Source organism: Papio anubis, chromosome 10 (genome assembly GCF_008728515.1).
Source record: "Papio anubis isolate 15944 chromosome 10, Panubis1.0, whole genome shotgun sequence".
NCBI lineage: Eukaryota > Metazoa > Chordata > Mammalia > Primates > Cercopithecidae > Papio > Papio anubis.
In genome coordinates, this window is record NC_044985.1 from 83,908,613 (window position 1) to 83,922,303 (window position 13,691).

Here is a 13,691-nt window from a genome sequence, read left to right on the forward strand (position 1 = left end):
CTTACAATTAAGCACTCCGAATAAAGAGTGTAGGTGACAATGTGGAGGAAAGCAGTATGCACAGATTAAAAATACCTATATGGAAATGCTAAAAAATATAAACGAACATCCTTTGTTCACCCCTCAGAAAACATCTGCTCTTATGGTTCTTGTTTTGTTCGCTTAAGAAAAGATCTTCACGTTTCTATTTAGTTTAGAAAATAGTAAAATGCGATCCAATCTCTGGATTGTAATCACAGAGAATCATTTTGAACAATACAGTCAAACTAGCATTACACAGATCAAGATGTTAAACAATGTAATTTTTCAAATAAACTTTCACCATCTGGTGAAAACACCAACATATATCTTATTCATATTTTATTTCTTCAGACTTTTACATCTCCATTTATGCCTAACTCAGAAAAATAATGCTTTGTTAGTTATATGATGTGCAAGAAGCTTTTAGATGTTTCAATAAGCATATTAAATCCTCTCTAACAGAAGTTCTTCTTATTTCCAGAAGAAATTAATTTGAACAGCAAAAGGTTCAAGTTTCATTTGAAATACACTGTCTGTAAAACTCTTAAAACTCAGATTTTTTTTTTTTTTTTTTTTTTGGCTGGGCCCCTTAGCTAACTCTTGAAAGATATAATTGTTTTCTTCGAAGTTATTCTATACTTGTCTTTTCATGGGCTAGGCCTCCACTCCCAGTAGAGAATTACTTTTAGCCTAGTCTGTGGTACAGTGGTTACTCCTAGCCGCCTAGTCTCTGTTTGTTTTTTCATTGATTCACTGCTTTAACATCTTTGCTCTCAACACATACAGCATTTATTCTTATAGCTCCTACCTACAGTACTTAGTAAGAAGCAGCCTTCGATTATCAAGGCCGTATATGGTCTTCTTAAAACCCTTTCTTCCCTCTGGTCATATTCAGTTCTTGAAAGCATTTTCTTCTGTCAGACTTCACTAAGCAAGTTAGATTTGGAGTCATGGGAAGATTATGAAGTGGTGTAAGAAAAGAATGAAGACTTGAGTTCAATGTTATTTCCAAAGCCCTTCCTAGGAAAAGTGTCATTTATTATTAATTTTGGAATTCTAATTATGGAGGAAACCTCTCAAAAACATAAATAAATTATTTAGCCAGAGGACCTAAGAAGTGCATCAAATTTCAAGTCAAATGGTTACAAGTTACTTATTACACCTAAATTTAATAAGCAATAGGATGTTTGTTCTTTATGTGTGGTATGGCTTCCAGAAGCAAGCTTTCCTCTCTGTAGCACAGGCGGGGTTCAACGGTCTAGGTTCAAATTCTTCCTTTACCACTTACTAGCTAAAAACTTAAGCAACTTATTTCACCTGTCTGTGCCTCAGTTTCTTTCTTTCTTTTCTTTTAAAGGCTCTGGCTCTGTTGCCCACACCACAGCGCAGGAGTGTGATCCTGGCTCAGTGCAACCTCAGCCTCCTGAGTAGCTGGGACTACAGGCGTGCACCACCATGCCCGGCCAATTATTATTATTTGTTTGTTTGTTTTGGTAGAGATGGGGTTTCACTATGGTCCCAGGCTGGTCTTGAACTCCATGGCTCAAGAGATTCGCCCAGCTCGGCCTTCGAAAGTGCTGGGATTACAGGTGTGAGCCACTGGGCCCAGCCCTCAGTTTCTTTATCTGTAAAACAGGACAAAAATAACCCGAAGGGGTTCTTTGAAGGATTAAATGAGCTAGTACTTATAAAGCACTTGCTAATGTTTGTTAAATAAATTATATAATCCACACACCAATCGAAGGTGACAATAAGGTAGCAAGAACCACCACTCCAAGTCACACAAGAAAAGTTCCTTTCCTTTTAGCTCCTCTCTTTATTTCAGCAGTGCGTTGTCAACAGGGCCACATTATGTTAGCAGATTTGAACTTTATCCGAAAGGTGTTTGTATTTTATTTCAAAGTATGAATTCCTGAACATCGGATAATGTACAATTCTGCAGTGCACTCAGAGGTCCATTAGAGTGTGGAGCTCGAGAGGCATAATCGACTCTGGTCTGATATTTGTAAGGAGCTTGACAGCCAAGGAGCCGCTCAGAAACCTTTATTGGTATTGCCAAAAAAAAAAAAAAAAAGGAAGCTAAGAAGTCACCCTTCTAAACAAACAAACAAACTGAATTGGAGAGCTGCCTGCATTTCACTCTACTGCCTCTGGAAAAGGAGTGTTATCTAAAGTGCTTCCATCATGAATAATGATTGAGAAACTGCTTTTACTCTCCCGACTACTGTACTCCCAGGCAGAAACCCAAGGCTGAAGCCCACGGTGCCCATGTGTAACTTGGTTATTACACACACGTTTGGAGCCCAGTGTGCAGACCCGCAGCGCAGAGGAGGAAGCGGAACACCCCGGGTTGGCCGGGTTTCCAAGGGCCGACCCGAGCCCCAGCACTTTTTCCGCGCCTGATTTTTCAGGTCATTTTCGAATGGGCTATCTTTGTTTACATTTTGAGCTTGGATCCTCTCCAGAAACCATTACTACCTTCTAAATGGTGAAACATCTCGTATTTGCAGACAGTGCTGGGGGAGCAAAGTTCATTTTCTCGGGTAGGAGATGATTCTCCTGCAACACGTGCGGATTGTCACAAAATCTTTCAATAACGGGGAGTTTCGGTGAAGTGGAGATTTGGGGAAAGGCGAGGAGGTCGTTCTGGAGCACGCAAGCAAAGTGCGGAAGCTGTACGGGGATTCTTCTAGAAAGTGGGGTGGGAAAGGAGCTAGGGAGGGCGTGTGGAGGGACGGGATCTGTGTCAGAACGTGCGTGTGAGCGGATACAAAACCCGAGAGAGGCGTGAGCAGCGCTGTGTGTGCGAGCGGGAGCGAGGGGCGCCGGCTAGGGTGTGTGCGCCTGGTGAGTGACACCGAGGGGAGGGCGGGCGAGCCGCCGGGCGGGGGCAGCCTGCAAGGGGCGGGAGTGTCCCTGCGTGGGGCGGCCGAGCCGGAGTTGTGTCAGTGAAGGAATCCAGTCCGGGGGCCGAGCTGGCTGCGCCCTCCGCTGCGAGCGCCGGCAGCGCGGGGCGAGCTCCGGACGGCGCGCGGCCCAGGCAGCGGCTCCCGCTCGGCCCGCCCTCCGAGCCGCAGGGGCCGCCACCGCCGCGGCGCCTCCCCTGGCGACCGCGCCCCGGGGCCCCTGCCCGGGCCCGGGACGGAGCGGCCGGCGCTCGGCACAGAGGTAAGCCTGGGACCCCCGGCCGCCGTCGCCCGGGACCCCCTCCACGCCGGGCCGGCTGGTGATGCACGGCGCGGGCGGACGCGGCGGGGCCTGCGCGGCCGGGACGGAGACTCGGCCGGGCCGAGCGTTCTGCAGCCCGGGCCGCCCAGCCTCCGCCGCCTCCCGGGGCGCTGGGTGTGGCCCGCGCTCGGCGCCGACGCGGGCTGGTGGCGCGGACCGGACGCGAAGGTCGCCGTCCTTCCTTTCTCCGGCCGGCGCGGGCGAGCGGGAGGAGGCGCCGGCTGGGACGCACAGTGGCGCTCCCCGGGCGAGCGTGTGGCCGCCGCGCTCCGACGTGGACCCGCCCGCCCCGGATCTGAATCGCCCGCGGCCGCGGTCCCTCGCCTGCCCTCCTCCCGCTCGGGCGCCCCCGTCCCCTCCCAAGCCGGAGGGAGACCCACCGCCCCCTAAGACGCTCTCTGGCCCGGAGCCGCAAAGCCCACGTCAGCTGGGACCACCCAGCCCTCGGATCCCAGCCGGGTGCGGGGGCCGCGGCCCCAGGGAACCCCGCGCCCCTGGCACCCAGCGGGAGCTGGATGCGTCGGCGTCCGCGCTGCGCGGGGGCGGGCGGGGGTGGCGAGAGCAGACGCCTAGCGCCCTGGCCGCGGGATGAAGCGGTCGCGCCGCCGCATCTGGGCGGGGGGACCCCGGAGTCCGCGGGCAGCCGACCGGAGCGGGAGATGGGGGTGTCGTGGGAGGCGTTCCCGCTGGACTCCGGCGCACTCGGAATATCACGCTGCCGCACACGCGGGGCTGAAGGGCCGAGTCTTCACCTGCGCGGGGATGCGGCGGAAGCGTCGCGTCTTTGCGAGTGGAGGTTTCGCGTTCCCGCGGGGTTGGTGTGTTTGTGAACTTCACGAGCTTCTCATCCCCCCTCAATCCTGGTTTTAGCAGATGTCAGGGTTTTGGAGACCTGACACTTGCGTGAAAGATTCTTTCTGTACGTTTTCTTTTGACTGTATTACAGGGTTTGTAGCTTGAGAACTAGTGAAAACCCTTGAACTTCAAACACAGTCTCTTTGCTTATTTTTTAAATTTGAATATTAAAATATGTACCAGCTCCCTCACAAGCCGACAGACTTTAAGACAAACAACTCTGAAATTTTAGAACCTGTTTAGAGAAAGTGGTTTTATATCAGTACTTGAAAGAGTAAGGTCGTGTAACGTTTTTAACATCGTTTTAGTTTGTCTTAAAGGAAGGATTCATCACCGCTTTGATTGGTACTGTTTTCCAGAGTTTAAGCAGATGTATGTAATATGGCAGGGAAAAGGACAGGAAGTCAGAAATCTCTTCATTCTGAATAAAGAAAAAAGACTTCAAGTAATATAACCAACTATTTTGAAAGATACCCTGAAAATAGAGTAGCCGTCTGGATAAAGTATTTGATAGGCCTTATGAAATTGTGTTGCTTAACCAGAAAGCAATGTGTTGTTAGGGCAGTTTTATCTAGTAACTGTCGTGTTTAAAAATATCTGTGTATGATATTCTTTGTTGAATTTTAACTGGGGAAAAATCAACTTTGGGAATGGTTTTCTATTTGGACAAGGCAAATACTGCCGTTTCTAATTAGAGTTTTGGAATAAGCTCAAGCTGTGTTAAAACCTATTGTATGGAGCAGCAGAACAGAAAACGTGTCAAATTCTGTATCTGTGTGGCAGAAAACATGTCAAATTCTGTATCTGTGTGGCTTTAAATACACACAGACACACAAACTAGAGACTAGCCCCAAAAGATAATTTGCATAAAAATACAATCACTTGAATGCAGAGAATAGCTAAAGACGTTAGTAAAAACTGAACATCTGGGAAAAGACTGTATTAATTGGCAATTTTCTTTCTTTAATCCCTGAAAATATTAAATGATTTTCTAAGAATTAACTTAGTTTAATGTGCTCATTTAGACAGGCAAAATGATCAAGACTCCTTTTGTATTCATTTTGTTTTAGGGAGCCCCCTAATGAAAGTCTTCAGTAAATAGTTTCTCCGCATGCACTGATTTTCACGAGGCCATTGTGGAGAGAGGTATCTGTGGGCTTGTGAAGCTGCTCTGCCACACCAGTAAGGATCAGGGAAAGAAAATACTTAGGCCACACCGTTGCAGTCTTTGATTGCATGCCAATCTGAAGCATTTTATGGACCCGTTATATGGTAAGCTTTTACATCAGAAGTTAAGGTTTAGAAATATCTCACTTTGGGTCCTAATTTTTGTCAGCTTCTCAGTCTGCTGAATTGTGCTATCATTCACAGTGAATATTTGTGAATGGTTGTGTGTTGAAAGAGCATAGGTGGTCTTCATTCTATTACTTTATACCGTTTTAATCAGCGTTTTGTGAGGTGAGCCAGGACAAGAACTTCTGGTTACAGTTTGGATAGGATGGAAAAAGTTGAGGTTGCTCTTCATAAGATCTAAGCTGCTACCTACCACCTGTCCCACTGTATGACAAGAGTGGAGTATGTTTTCTGTGCACTTGACAGGTGCTGCTTCGTCACTGCTTCATAGTACTTCTTTCCTAGCCATCTTCTGTAGCACTTTTACTGTCATTTGACTGTGATAATTAATCATATGTTTGTTATAATTTCTGTGCACAGAAGAGTAGATTTTACAAGCATGACAGGACATGAGAGTAGATGTCTCATATGGACAGATTTAAGTGATTGGGTCTGTTTATTGATCTCTGAATGGTTGTGCAACATTCAGCTAATCCATTTCATCACTGTTTTGCCTTAAAGTGTAATCACACAATTAAAATAAGATTTTCATGTTACAAACAGTTAAAAACCCAGTAAACATAATTATAGAAGAAAAACAAACCTTTCTTTTTTCTTCCCTTTTTTGAAGTAGTCTTGCTATGAAGGTGTTATTTCTTTGACACATCAAAATGGCTAATTTGGAGTTGTGATGCTTGTTATGTAAATAGGCCATATGTTGAATTTCTGCAGAAGCTTATTCCTTCAGTGTTGTGGTAATGGGTAGGATCCCCTAAGTAGCATAGCTGAGAAAAATAGTTTTATGAAGATATATTTCTCTCTACGACTTATATAATTTTTTATTATTTTTGTTTAATAGCTAGTGTTTTTATTTTCTAATACAAAATTTTTAAATGTGATGTTATCCTTCCTTACATCATACAAATCTTTGTCTCTAGTACTGATCCAAACTCCATTCCTATTTATCTGCTTGCTTAATTAATAGACTTTTTATGGTGGATGTCCTGCTGTCAAGCTAAAGACTACATGCTTGATAACAAACTTTTTGTATTCTCTCTAAACTTGTTCCTTTTATGATGAAAAGACTTTCCCTTCTTGATCTGTTTAGCATTCTCTTCATCACCCAGACTGGAGATGTAGGAACCATTGCTGACTTCTCTCTCTTACTGCCTCTGTGAAACTGTGTGTCAGGTCCTGTTAACTCTTCCTTTTTGATGGCTTCTCTGAGCCACCCCTGGACAGCATTGTTAGGGGACATCTCATTCCCAGGAGATGCATGCTGTACAAGCCAAGCCCATGAGCTTTTCATTCTTCACTCTCCCGGATCGGATAGGAGGCCGTCAGCCATCACTGTTTCTAGGATGATTATAGTCTACACCTTGGTCTCTCTGTAATTGAGTTTTCCGCATTCTACGCACTTCCACCATATCAACCTTCCTAAAACTCTTCCCTCCGAACTCTTCTCCAAGGATTGTTTCATGGGAACAATACTTTAGCATTGTTCAGTATTGCACCATAGTGCAAATACTTTCCATGACCTCCCCCATTGCTCATCCTCTCAACTTGGTTTCAGTGTACCTCACAGTCTTGCCCCAAATTAACTTACCAAATTATTTTCTACTTCTTTCCAACATGAACCTTCTGTTTCTACTAGTTGGATCTCACTGCCCTTCTAAGATGACATGCTCATTTTCATGTGTCCTTTTTTTGTTCATGCCCTGCCTTTTAGAATGTCTCTTTTCTTTTTTACTCTGACCTAACCACATTCTTCAAGTCAGCCTGCCCTGGTCATGTTACTCGCATTGGTTCTTTCTGCCCTTTTGTTTGCATAGTTCCTGTAGACCATCGGATCCTTTTTTACGCTGTTTCATGCTTCATTCTTGCTTTCTCAACTAGATAGCAAGTTCCTTCAGGGCATTGATATGCCTTTTATTCTGTCTACAGGCCCTGGCCATAGGAAGCACTTGATAAATACACCCATAAAATGAATAAATGTAAGAGTGATTTTTTTTAAATGATGGGCTTTGATATTGACTCTGTACTGTTCACCATTGGGTCCTCAGAGCCTAACTCACAGCCTGACACATAGTCATGACCTCAGTAAATATTTGTTAACTTAGAAATTCATGTTGACATTGGATAAAAGGGACAGGCATTTGAAGGAGGCGTCTGTCAAGGGTTTTTTTCCCCATTTTTCTTCAGTGGTTCTAATCAGCTTCTCCATTCATCAGCTGTGAGAATTCTGAGGACTCGGCATTTCCCAGAGTTGGGATAATGATGGAGTCTGGCAGTTGTGAGTTGGAATTAAGAAGCCTGTAGTTATTTTAAGGTGGAGTGATGGGCCCCAGTACTGAGCAAAAAAAGCATTCAGGCTTTATGCCAGTATTTTATACGTCAAACAATTAGGCTAAAGTTATCAGTTATATAAAAGTTCAGCTAATTGGCTCTAAAATTTCAGACTGTATTTATTGCAGGCTGCTCAAGTTTTTCATTTAAAAGCATCCTTGTAGATTAAAAAAAATACATCTGGGCACCCATCTGAGGGTGAAAGGTGATGTAGGGAAGAGTCTACCACATCCCATTGTATTCAGGACCAAATTTAATTCTTCAGTGAGAATTTTGTACAAGTCACTGTTTCTGCTGGGAAGGAGTATATAGCCTAGAAGGAAAAATAACAGACGTATCCCAGAAACAAAGGTCTAACAGAGCACAGAAGGGAAAAAAATCTTCTTCTGTTGGTGAGTGGAGGGGGTCTTCTTAGAATGACAGTTGTTTGAGGTGATTACTGAAAAGATCTGGATAAGATTTCAGTGTTACTGGGAATATAAGGGTGAGGGAAGGGTGTTGTGAGTGAATTCCAGGGCCAATGTGTTGGCTTTACATCAGCGCTCTTATAGTACTCCTGCTTCTGAGTTGAACGCAGCTAGGAGTCTTCTGAGCATTGGTGGGCTACAGTGTTCAATAATGGAACCTAAAGGATATGTAGATACCTGCAATAATTACGTGTGGTGCCAAGTGCTGAACTATGACACAAAGCGAAAAATAAATCTTGGAAGCAATATAACCAGTGTGTTCCTGGATAGCATCCAGCTCACTTAGAATGCTCAAAAAGGCCTCCTGCATTATGGAAATGCCACTGAAGGTTGACACTTTCACAGTAATGTAAATAATGAGAGGTCCACCCTGGATTGTGTTCCCAAGCAGCCAGCCATCTGTGGGACACTGTGCAGTGCACCTAGCCGAGCTGAGTAAAGGTGTAAACACAGTGTTATGTAGAACCCCCATTCTGATTTTGTGGAACTACTCCCATGGTCTGTAAAGCTAGGGCCAGTGGGAATGTTTGAGGAATACAGATTTTGGGTCAATATATGGGAAGTTGCACCATTATGGATTGTGCCATTTCAGGAGGTGATAGGCCCCCATCACTAAACATGTATAAGCATAGCCTATACCAGGCAATATCTTATTTGATTATATGCATTCTCTCCTTTATTCTCAAAACAGTGCTATGAAGTACATGCTCCTATTACTCCAGTTTTACTGAAGAGCAAAACTGAAGCCTAGAAAGGTTGAGTAGCTAGTAATTTGTAGAGCAGGTATAAAGCCCAGGCAGTTTGCGGGCAGAAACTGCATATGCACTGAGATGAAGAAAGGATGCAAACATTAGGTGGCCTTACGGATTTTCAAGGTTCCTTCCTAACACTAGGATTGATTCTTTAATTCACCTTAGGGATCAAGATGCTAGCTATTGCAAAGTACTAATTCAATATCAGCTCCCAGTTCCTAAAGATTCAGAACAAAGTGAATAGTCATCATCATCATAGTTATCACTTACTGATCATCTTATCATGTTATTTAAACCTCAAAGGAATCTTGGAAGGTAAGGATTATATATCCTTATTGGAAAGGGAAACTGAAGCTCAGGAAAGTTACATAACTTGATTGAGTCTGCAGAGTTGATAAGTGGCAGATGAATCTGGTGTCTGAAACCCAGGCCCTGCTTTTTGTGATACCACCCTGTGAGGTAACACATGGTGACACTGAAAATATTTACCTATCAGTCTGCACAGAAACCAACAAGTCAGAGAGGTACTAGCTGTCAACAACCCCTGTGGCTCTGCAGGTGATGAGTATCACCTGAGGTGATGTTTAGGAGTAGTTTGAAGGTGTGTGAAAGGCTGTGTAATCTACCAAGACCACAGGTCTGGAGCTCTAGTGACTTCTTCCCATGCTCAGCATTTATTTGATTTTATACATGATAAGTAGTACTATTAAAGAAAGAGAAAGCCTTCACGGACAACTATATTACATTTATGTTTCTAATTAAGGAAAAATGGTTTTGCAGTGGTGATCTGTGTACCTTATAAATGGCAGGCTCTCTTCCCACTCCTTTTCTTCCTCTCCCTTATTCCAGTCTGAGACTAATCTCTCTTGCTTCCTCGGGGATCTTGCTTCACTATCTTTTCTTCAGGGTCTCAATTATCCTTTTCTTTCAGCCTACAAACATACGTAAGTCTTGTTCTTTATAAAAGCAGAAAATGATGAATGCCTTTGGTCGCTTCTTTTTAGGTTTAAGTATGTTTCCTTATTCCTGGTCTTAGCAGGCAGCTTCTTCAAGTTCAGGTCCTCGTACACATCCTGCACCTCGCCACCTTCCTTTCATCTTCAACCCCCTACACTCCTGTCCTCTCCTAATGACCACCTCTGTCTAGATAATGGACCACCATTATCTAAAATGTTGATAGTCACAACATTCTTAAAATGTTGCCCACCTGTTTTCTGAGTTATCCGTTTCTCCTAATTTTCTTTCTTGTCCAGCTGCTGTGTATTTGGACTTCTCTTTACTGTCCTCCCTTCCTCTCAAACAGTAGCATCCCCTACAGTTGAGCCCTCAGCCCTCTGCTCACTCTCCACATTTGCCCCATGGCAGCACATCTTCTGTTTTCTTCTACTGCCACCTATATGCCATTGATTCCATTGGAAATCTGCATCTCCAGCCTTGAAATCTTATCTGACATGTGTTCCAAGTATCTTTAACTCAACAAGTTCAAAACGTCACTTCCCCAACTTCAATCCAGCATACTCCTTCTGTGTTTTCTATCTCAATGAATGAAACCTGTTTCACCAAGTTTAAAACCTAGGACAACTTCTTTGCCTTCTTCAACCCCTACATTTTATATAAGACTGTCTTTTCAGACTCTCTTGAATCTGCTCTTTTCTCCATGTATCATAACCTTCATTACTGCCGTGGTTCGGGCCCTCACCCCTTCTCTTGAGGATTATTGCAGCAGCCTCACAACTGGTCTCTCTGGCTTCTGTCTGGCCGGTCTCCAGTTTGTTCCTCACACTGCTGCCTTTCTGAAAGGCAAATCTGATTACGACACTCCACTGCTTAAAATCCTTCAGAAGAGTTTCTGCATCTTCAGGTTAAAATCTAAGCTCCCTGGTATTGCACGAAAGCTTCTTTGTGATCTGGTCCTTCCCTTCAGGTGTGTGTCAGTCTCCTCTAATGATCCTGGTCCCTACTGTCTGCCCCTGCCCATAGCATCTCTACTAAAGGAAAGAAATGATAGGAGGGATGGGAACAGAGGCGAGATGATAGACCTGCTGTTCAGTACTGTAGCCACTAGCTACATGTGGCTGTTGGGCGCTGGAAATACAGCTAGTCCAAGTTGAGATGTGTGTAAGTGTGAAATACACCATGATTTGAGACAATATAAAAAATGTAAAATTTCTCCTTTAACAAATTGTAATATTGACTACATGTTGAAACAGCAATAGTTTTGATATAGTGGGTTAAACAAAATATATTACTAAAATTAATTTCACATATTTTTTTATTTTTTAAAATGTGATTACTTAGTGGATGTTAACATAAAGAAAAAATAATAAAATAAAATGTGATTACTAGAAAATTAAACCACCTGTGTGCTCACATTATAGTTCTATTGGACAGCATTGTTAGGGAACATCTCATTCCCAGGAGATGCATCCTGTACGAGCCAAGCCCATGAGCTTTTTGAATGATTAAGTCAGTCCTATTGGCATAGAGAAGTAGCAGTTGCTCATTTTTTTCTATCCAGAGGTATGAAATGTTTGGATAAGATTCAGAATTGGAGAGACAGATTCTGAACACTACAGCCAGGAGTTATATGTACAATGGGTATAGTGTGGAAAGCACTATTAAAGCACATCTGTCTCAGCAGGCCCACCCAGCCATCATCAGGAGTGGGAGGCAGGAATTCTCGTGGTGTGGTAGAAGAAGGATTTGAGGTAGACAGGAGGAACAAGGGAAGGGAAAGTGGAGTCACATTCCCTGGAAGCCTCCTACTTGTGAGAAACCAGCTGAAACCTTGAGAGCCAGGTCTCTGAGATTCCCCATCCTGCCATTGATTCTTCCTAGTGGGCTAAGTCCCAACTTCCCTACTCTCTGGCTGTAGGATCCTGAACAAGTTAATGAATCAGTGAATCTGGAGTCTGAAAAATATGCACACTATACAGTCATTGTGCGTCAAACAAAATGATGTGCCCCAAGCTGATAAGGGCTATACAGAAATCTGTTATGCCTTAAGACACTGAGGGCAGTAATCTGTGGATGAGTTGGTTCGAAGAGCTTTGAGGGAAGGGCATATGGGCTGTCAGAAAGACCTGGAAGATAGCACGTGTTGCCTTAAGAGATATGCAGAGCTTCTGGCTAACACAGTGAAACCCCATCTCTACTAAAAATACAAAAAAAAAAAAAAATGAGCCAGGCATGTTGGTGGGCGCCTGTAGTCCCAGCTACTCGGGAGGCTGAGGCAAGAGAATGGCTTGAACCCAGGAGACGGAGCTTGCAGTGAGCCGAGATCACGCCACTGCACTGCAGTCTGGGTGACAGTGAGAGACTCTATCTCAGAAAAAAAAAAAAATATGCAGAGCTTTATATGTTCATGTTGCAAAAGCCAACCTTTGGTAGGAAACCAGATCTTATCAGGTTGGATCAGGAAGGGGAAACCCTCCTGGAAGATTTGATAGGAAGAAACTGTGACTATCAAGAGGACAGTCCAGTAGGATTAGATTCCAGTGAACTCTGATAGGCAGTGTGACTCAGTGTCTTCTCTCGTGGTGGTTTGCCTGCTATAGTCTGTTGGACTCTTAAATTCTGAGAAGAACTTCCTCTGTTGGTTTCAACCTGGGCAGCTGTTTTTATTTGCTTAATGAGTAGGCATTTTGTATAAGATTTTGTTAGGGGCAAAGGTTCTTGTGCTAAAAACAGAAGTTTGAAAGTCCTATATTATAGAAAATGGCCTGAGTGGTGACTACCTTGATGTGATTATTTCTCCCTCATTTGCAGGATCTAGGACCACAGGGAATACAGCTTCCTTTCATCTGAACCTTAGCGACTTAGCAGATTGACCTTGCAGTTTGCCTTGTCCAGGTAGTTTAGCCAGGTAGCCATAACTGACTCTCGTTCTTGGGTAAATGAGTTTTCACTTTTGTACTGGGTTCCACCTTGTCTCCTACATTCCCAAGTCCTGGATTTGTGTTCTTGTGGAGGGACCCCAAGTTGTCTTAGGTAAGGGTCCTGTTACATTTCTCCAAGCCTTCTTGGGACAGTAGTGTCCCTAGGGCTGGACCACTGCTACTCCTTTCTAGGCCTCTTTAGTACTGAGAACGACCAGCAGGGGTCAGGAAACCTAATAGATACTTAGAATTGAATAACTTGCCTAGAGCTTGGCTTTTCCCTGGTTCCAGACCCCTGACAGCAAACATTGCTTGCTAGTTTGCTGTCCCGTTGGTCTCTGAGTCCCATTTGTACAACTTGGAAGGAGAAGGGAAGACAGATATAGGACTGATTTTCTTAAATTATGATACATTCATGTCTTTGTCTCTAGTGGTCTTATGTGTGTATGAGAAAGGTGGCTGCCTTTATGTTGTGATTTCAGAATCCATACTGCTGAAAAGGGCACTTCAAATATCAAGTTTCTCTTTTTTGCTCTCCAATATGTGAAAACCTACATTATAAAAACTCTAGTTTCCTAAGACCAGTATGATTTAGAAGAAAAAGAGGACAGGCTTTGGCACTTGAAAGACCTGATTTTGAGTCATGCAATTACTGGCTATATGAACTTGAACAAGTTATTTAATCTTTCTGAACCCCAGTTTTCTTATGTATGAAGTGAAGTAATGCCTACAATTTTGTTATATTTTGTTATGACTAAATAAGATAAAATATAAAGTGCCTGGCACCAGGGCCTAAAATGCAAATGCTATGG

At 43.8% G+C, this 13,691-nt stretch overlaps 1 protein-coding gene across 9 annotated transcripts in view; it reads left to right on the forward strand.

The window, feature by feature from the left end:
• Positions 1-2,153: 2,153 nt before the first annotated feature.
• SPATS2L (spermatogenesis associated serine rich 2 like) overlaps positions 2,154-13,691 on the forward strand; it is a 179,031-nt gene continuing 167,493 nt past the window's right edge. For 2 of the 9 annotated variants that reach the window (XM_017946755.3, XM_017946766.3), the window contains exon 1: positions 2,428-2,868. Coding sequence is in view for 2 of the 9 variants with exons in the window: in XM_017946754.3 (XP_017802243.1) it covers positions 5,374-5,376 (3 nt within the window). In the remaining 7 variants the exon portion in view is untranslated. Of the gene's footprint in view, positions 3,190-3,691; positions 3,709-5,179; positions 5,377-13,691 lie in introns of those variants that run through there. The other 7 variants (XM_017946756.3, XM_017946767.2, XM_017946754.3 and 4 more) reach the window with 5 other exon arrangements.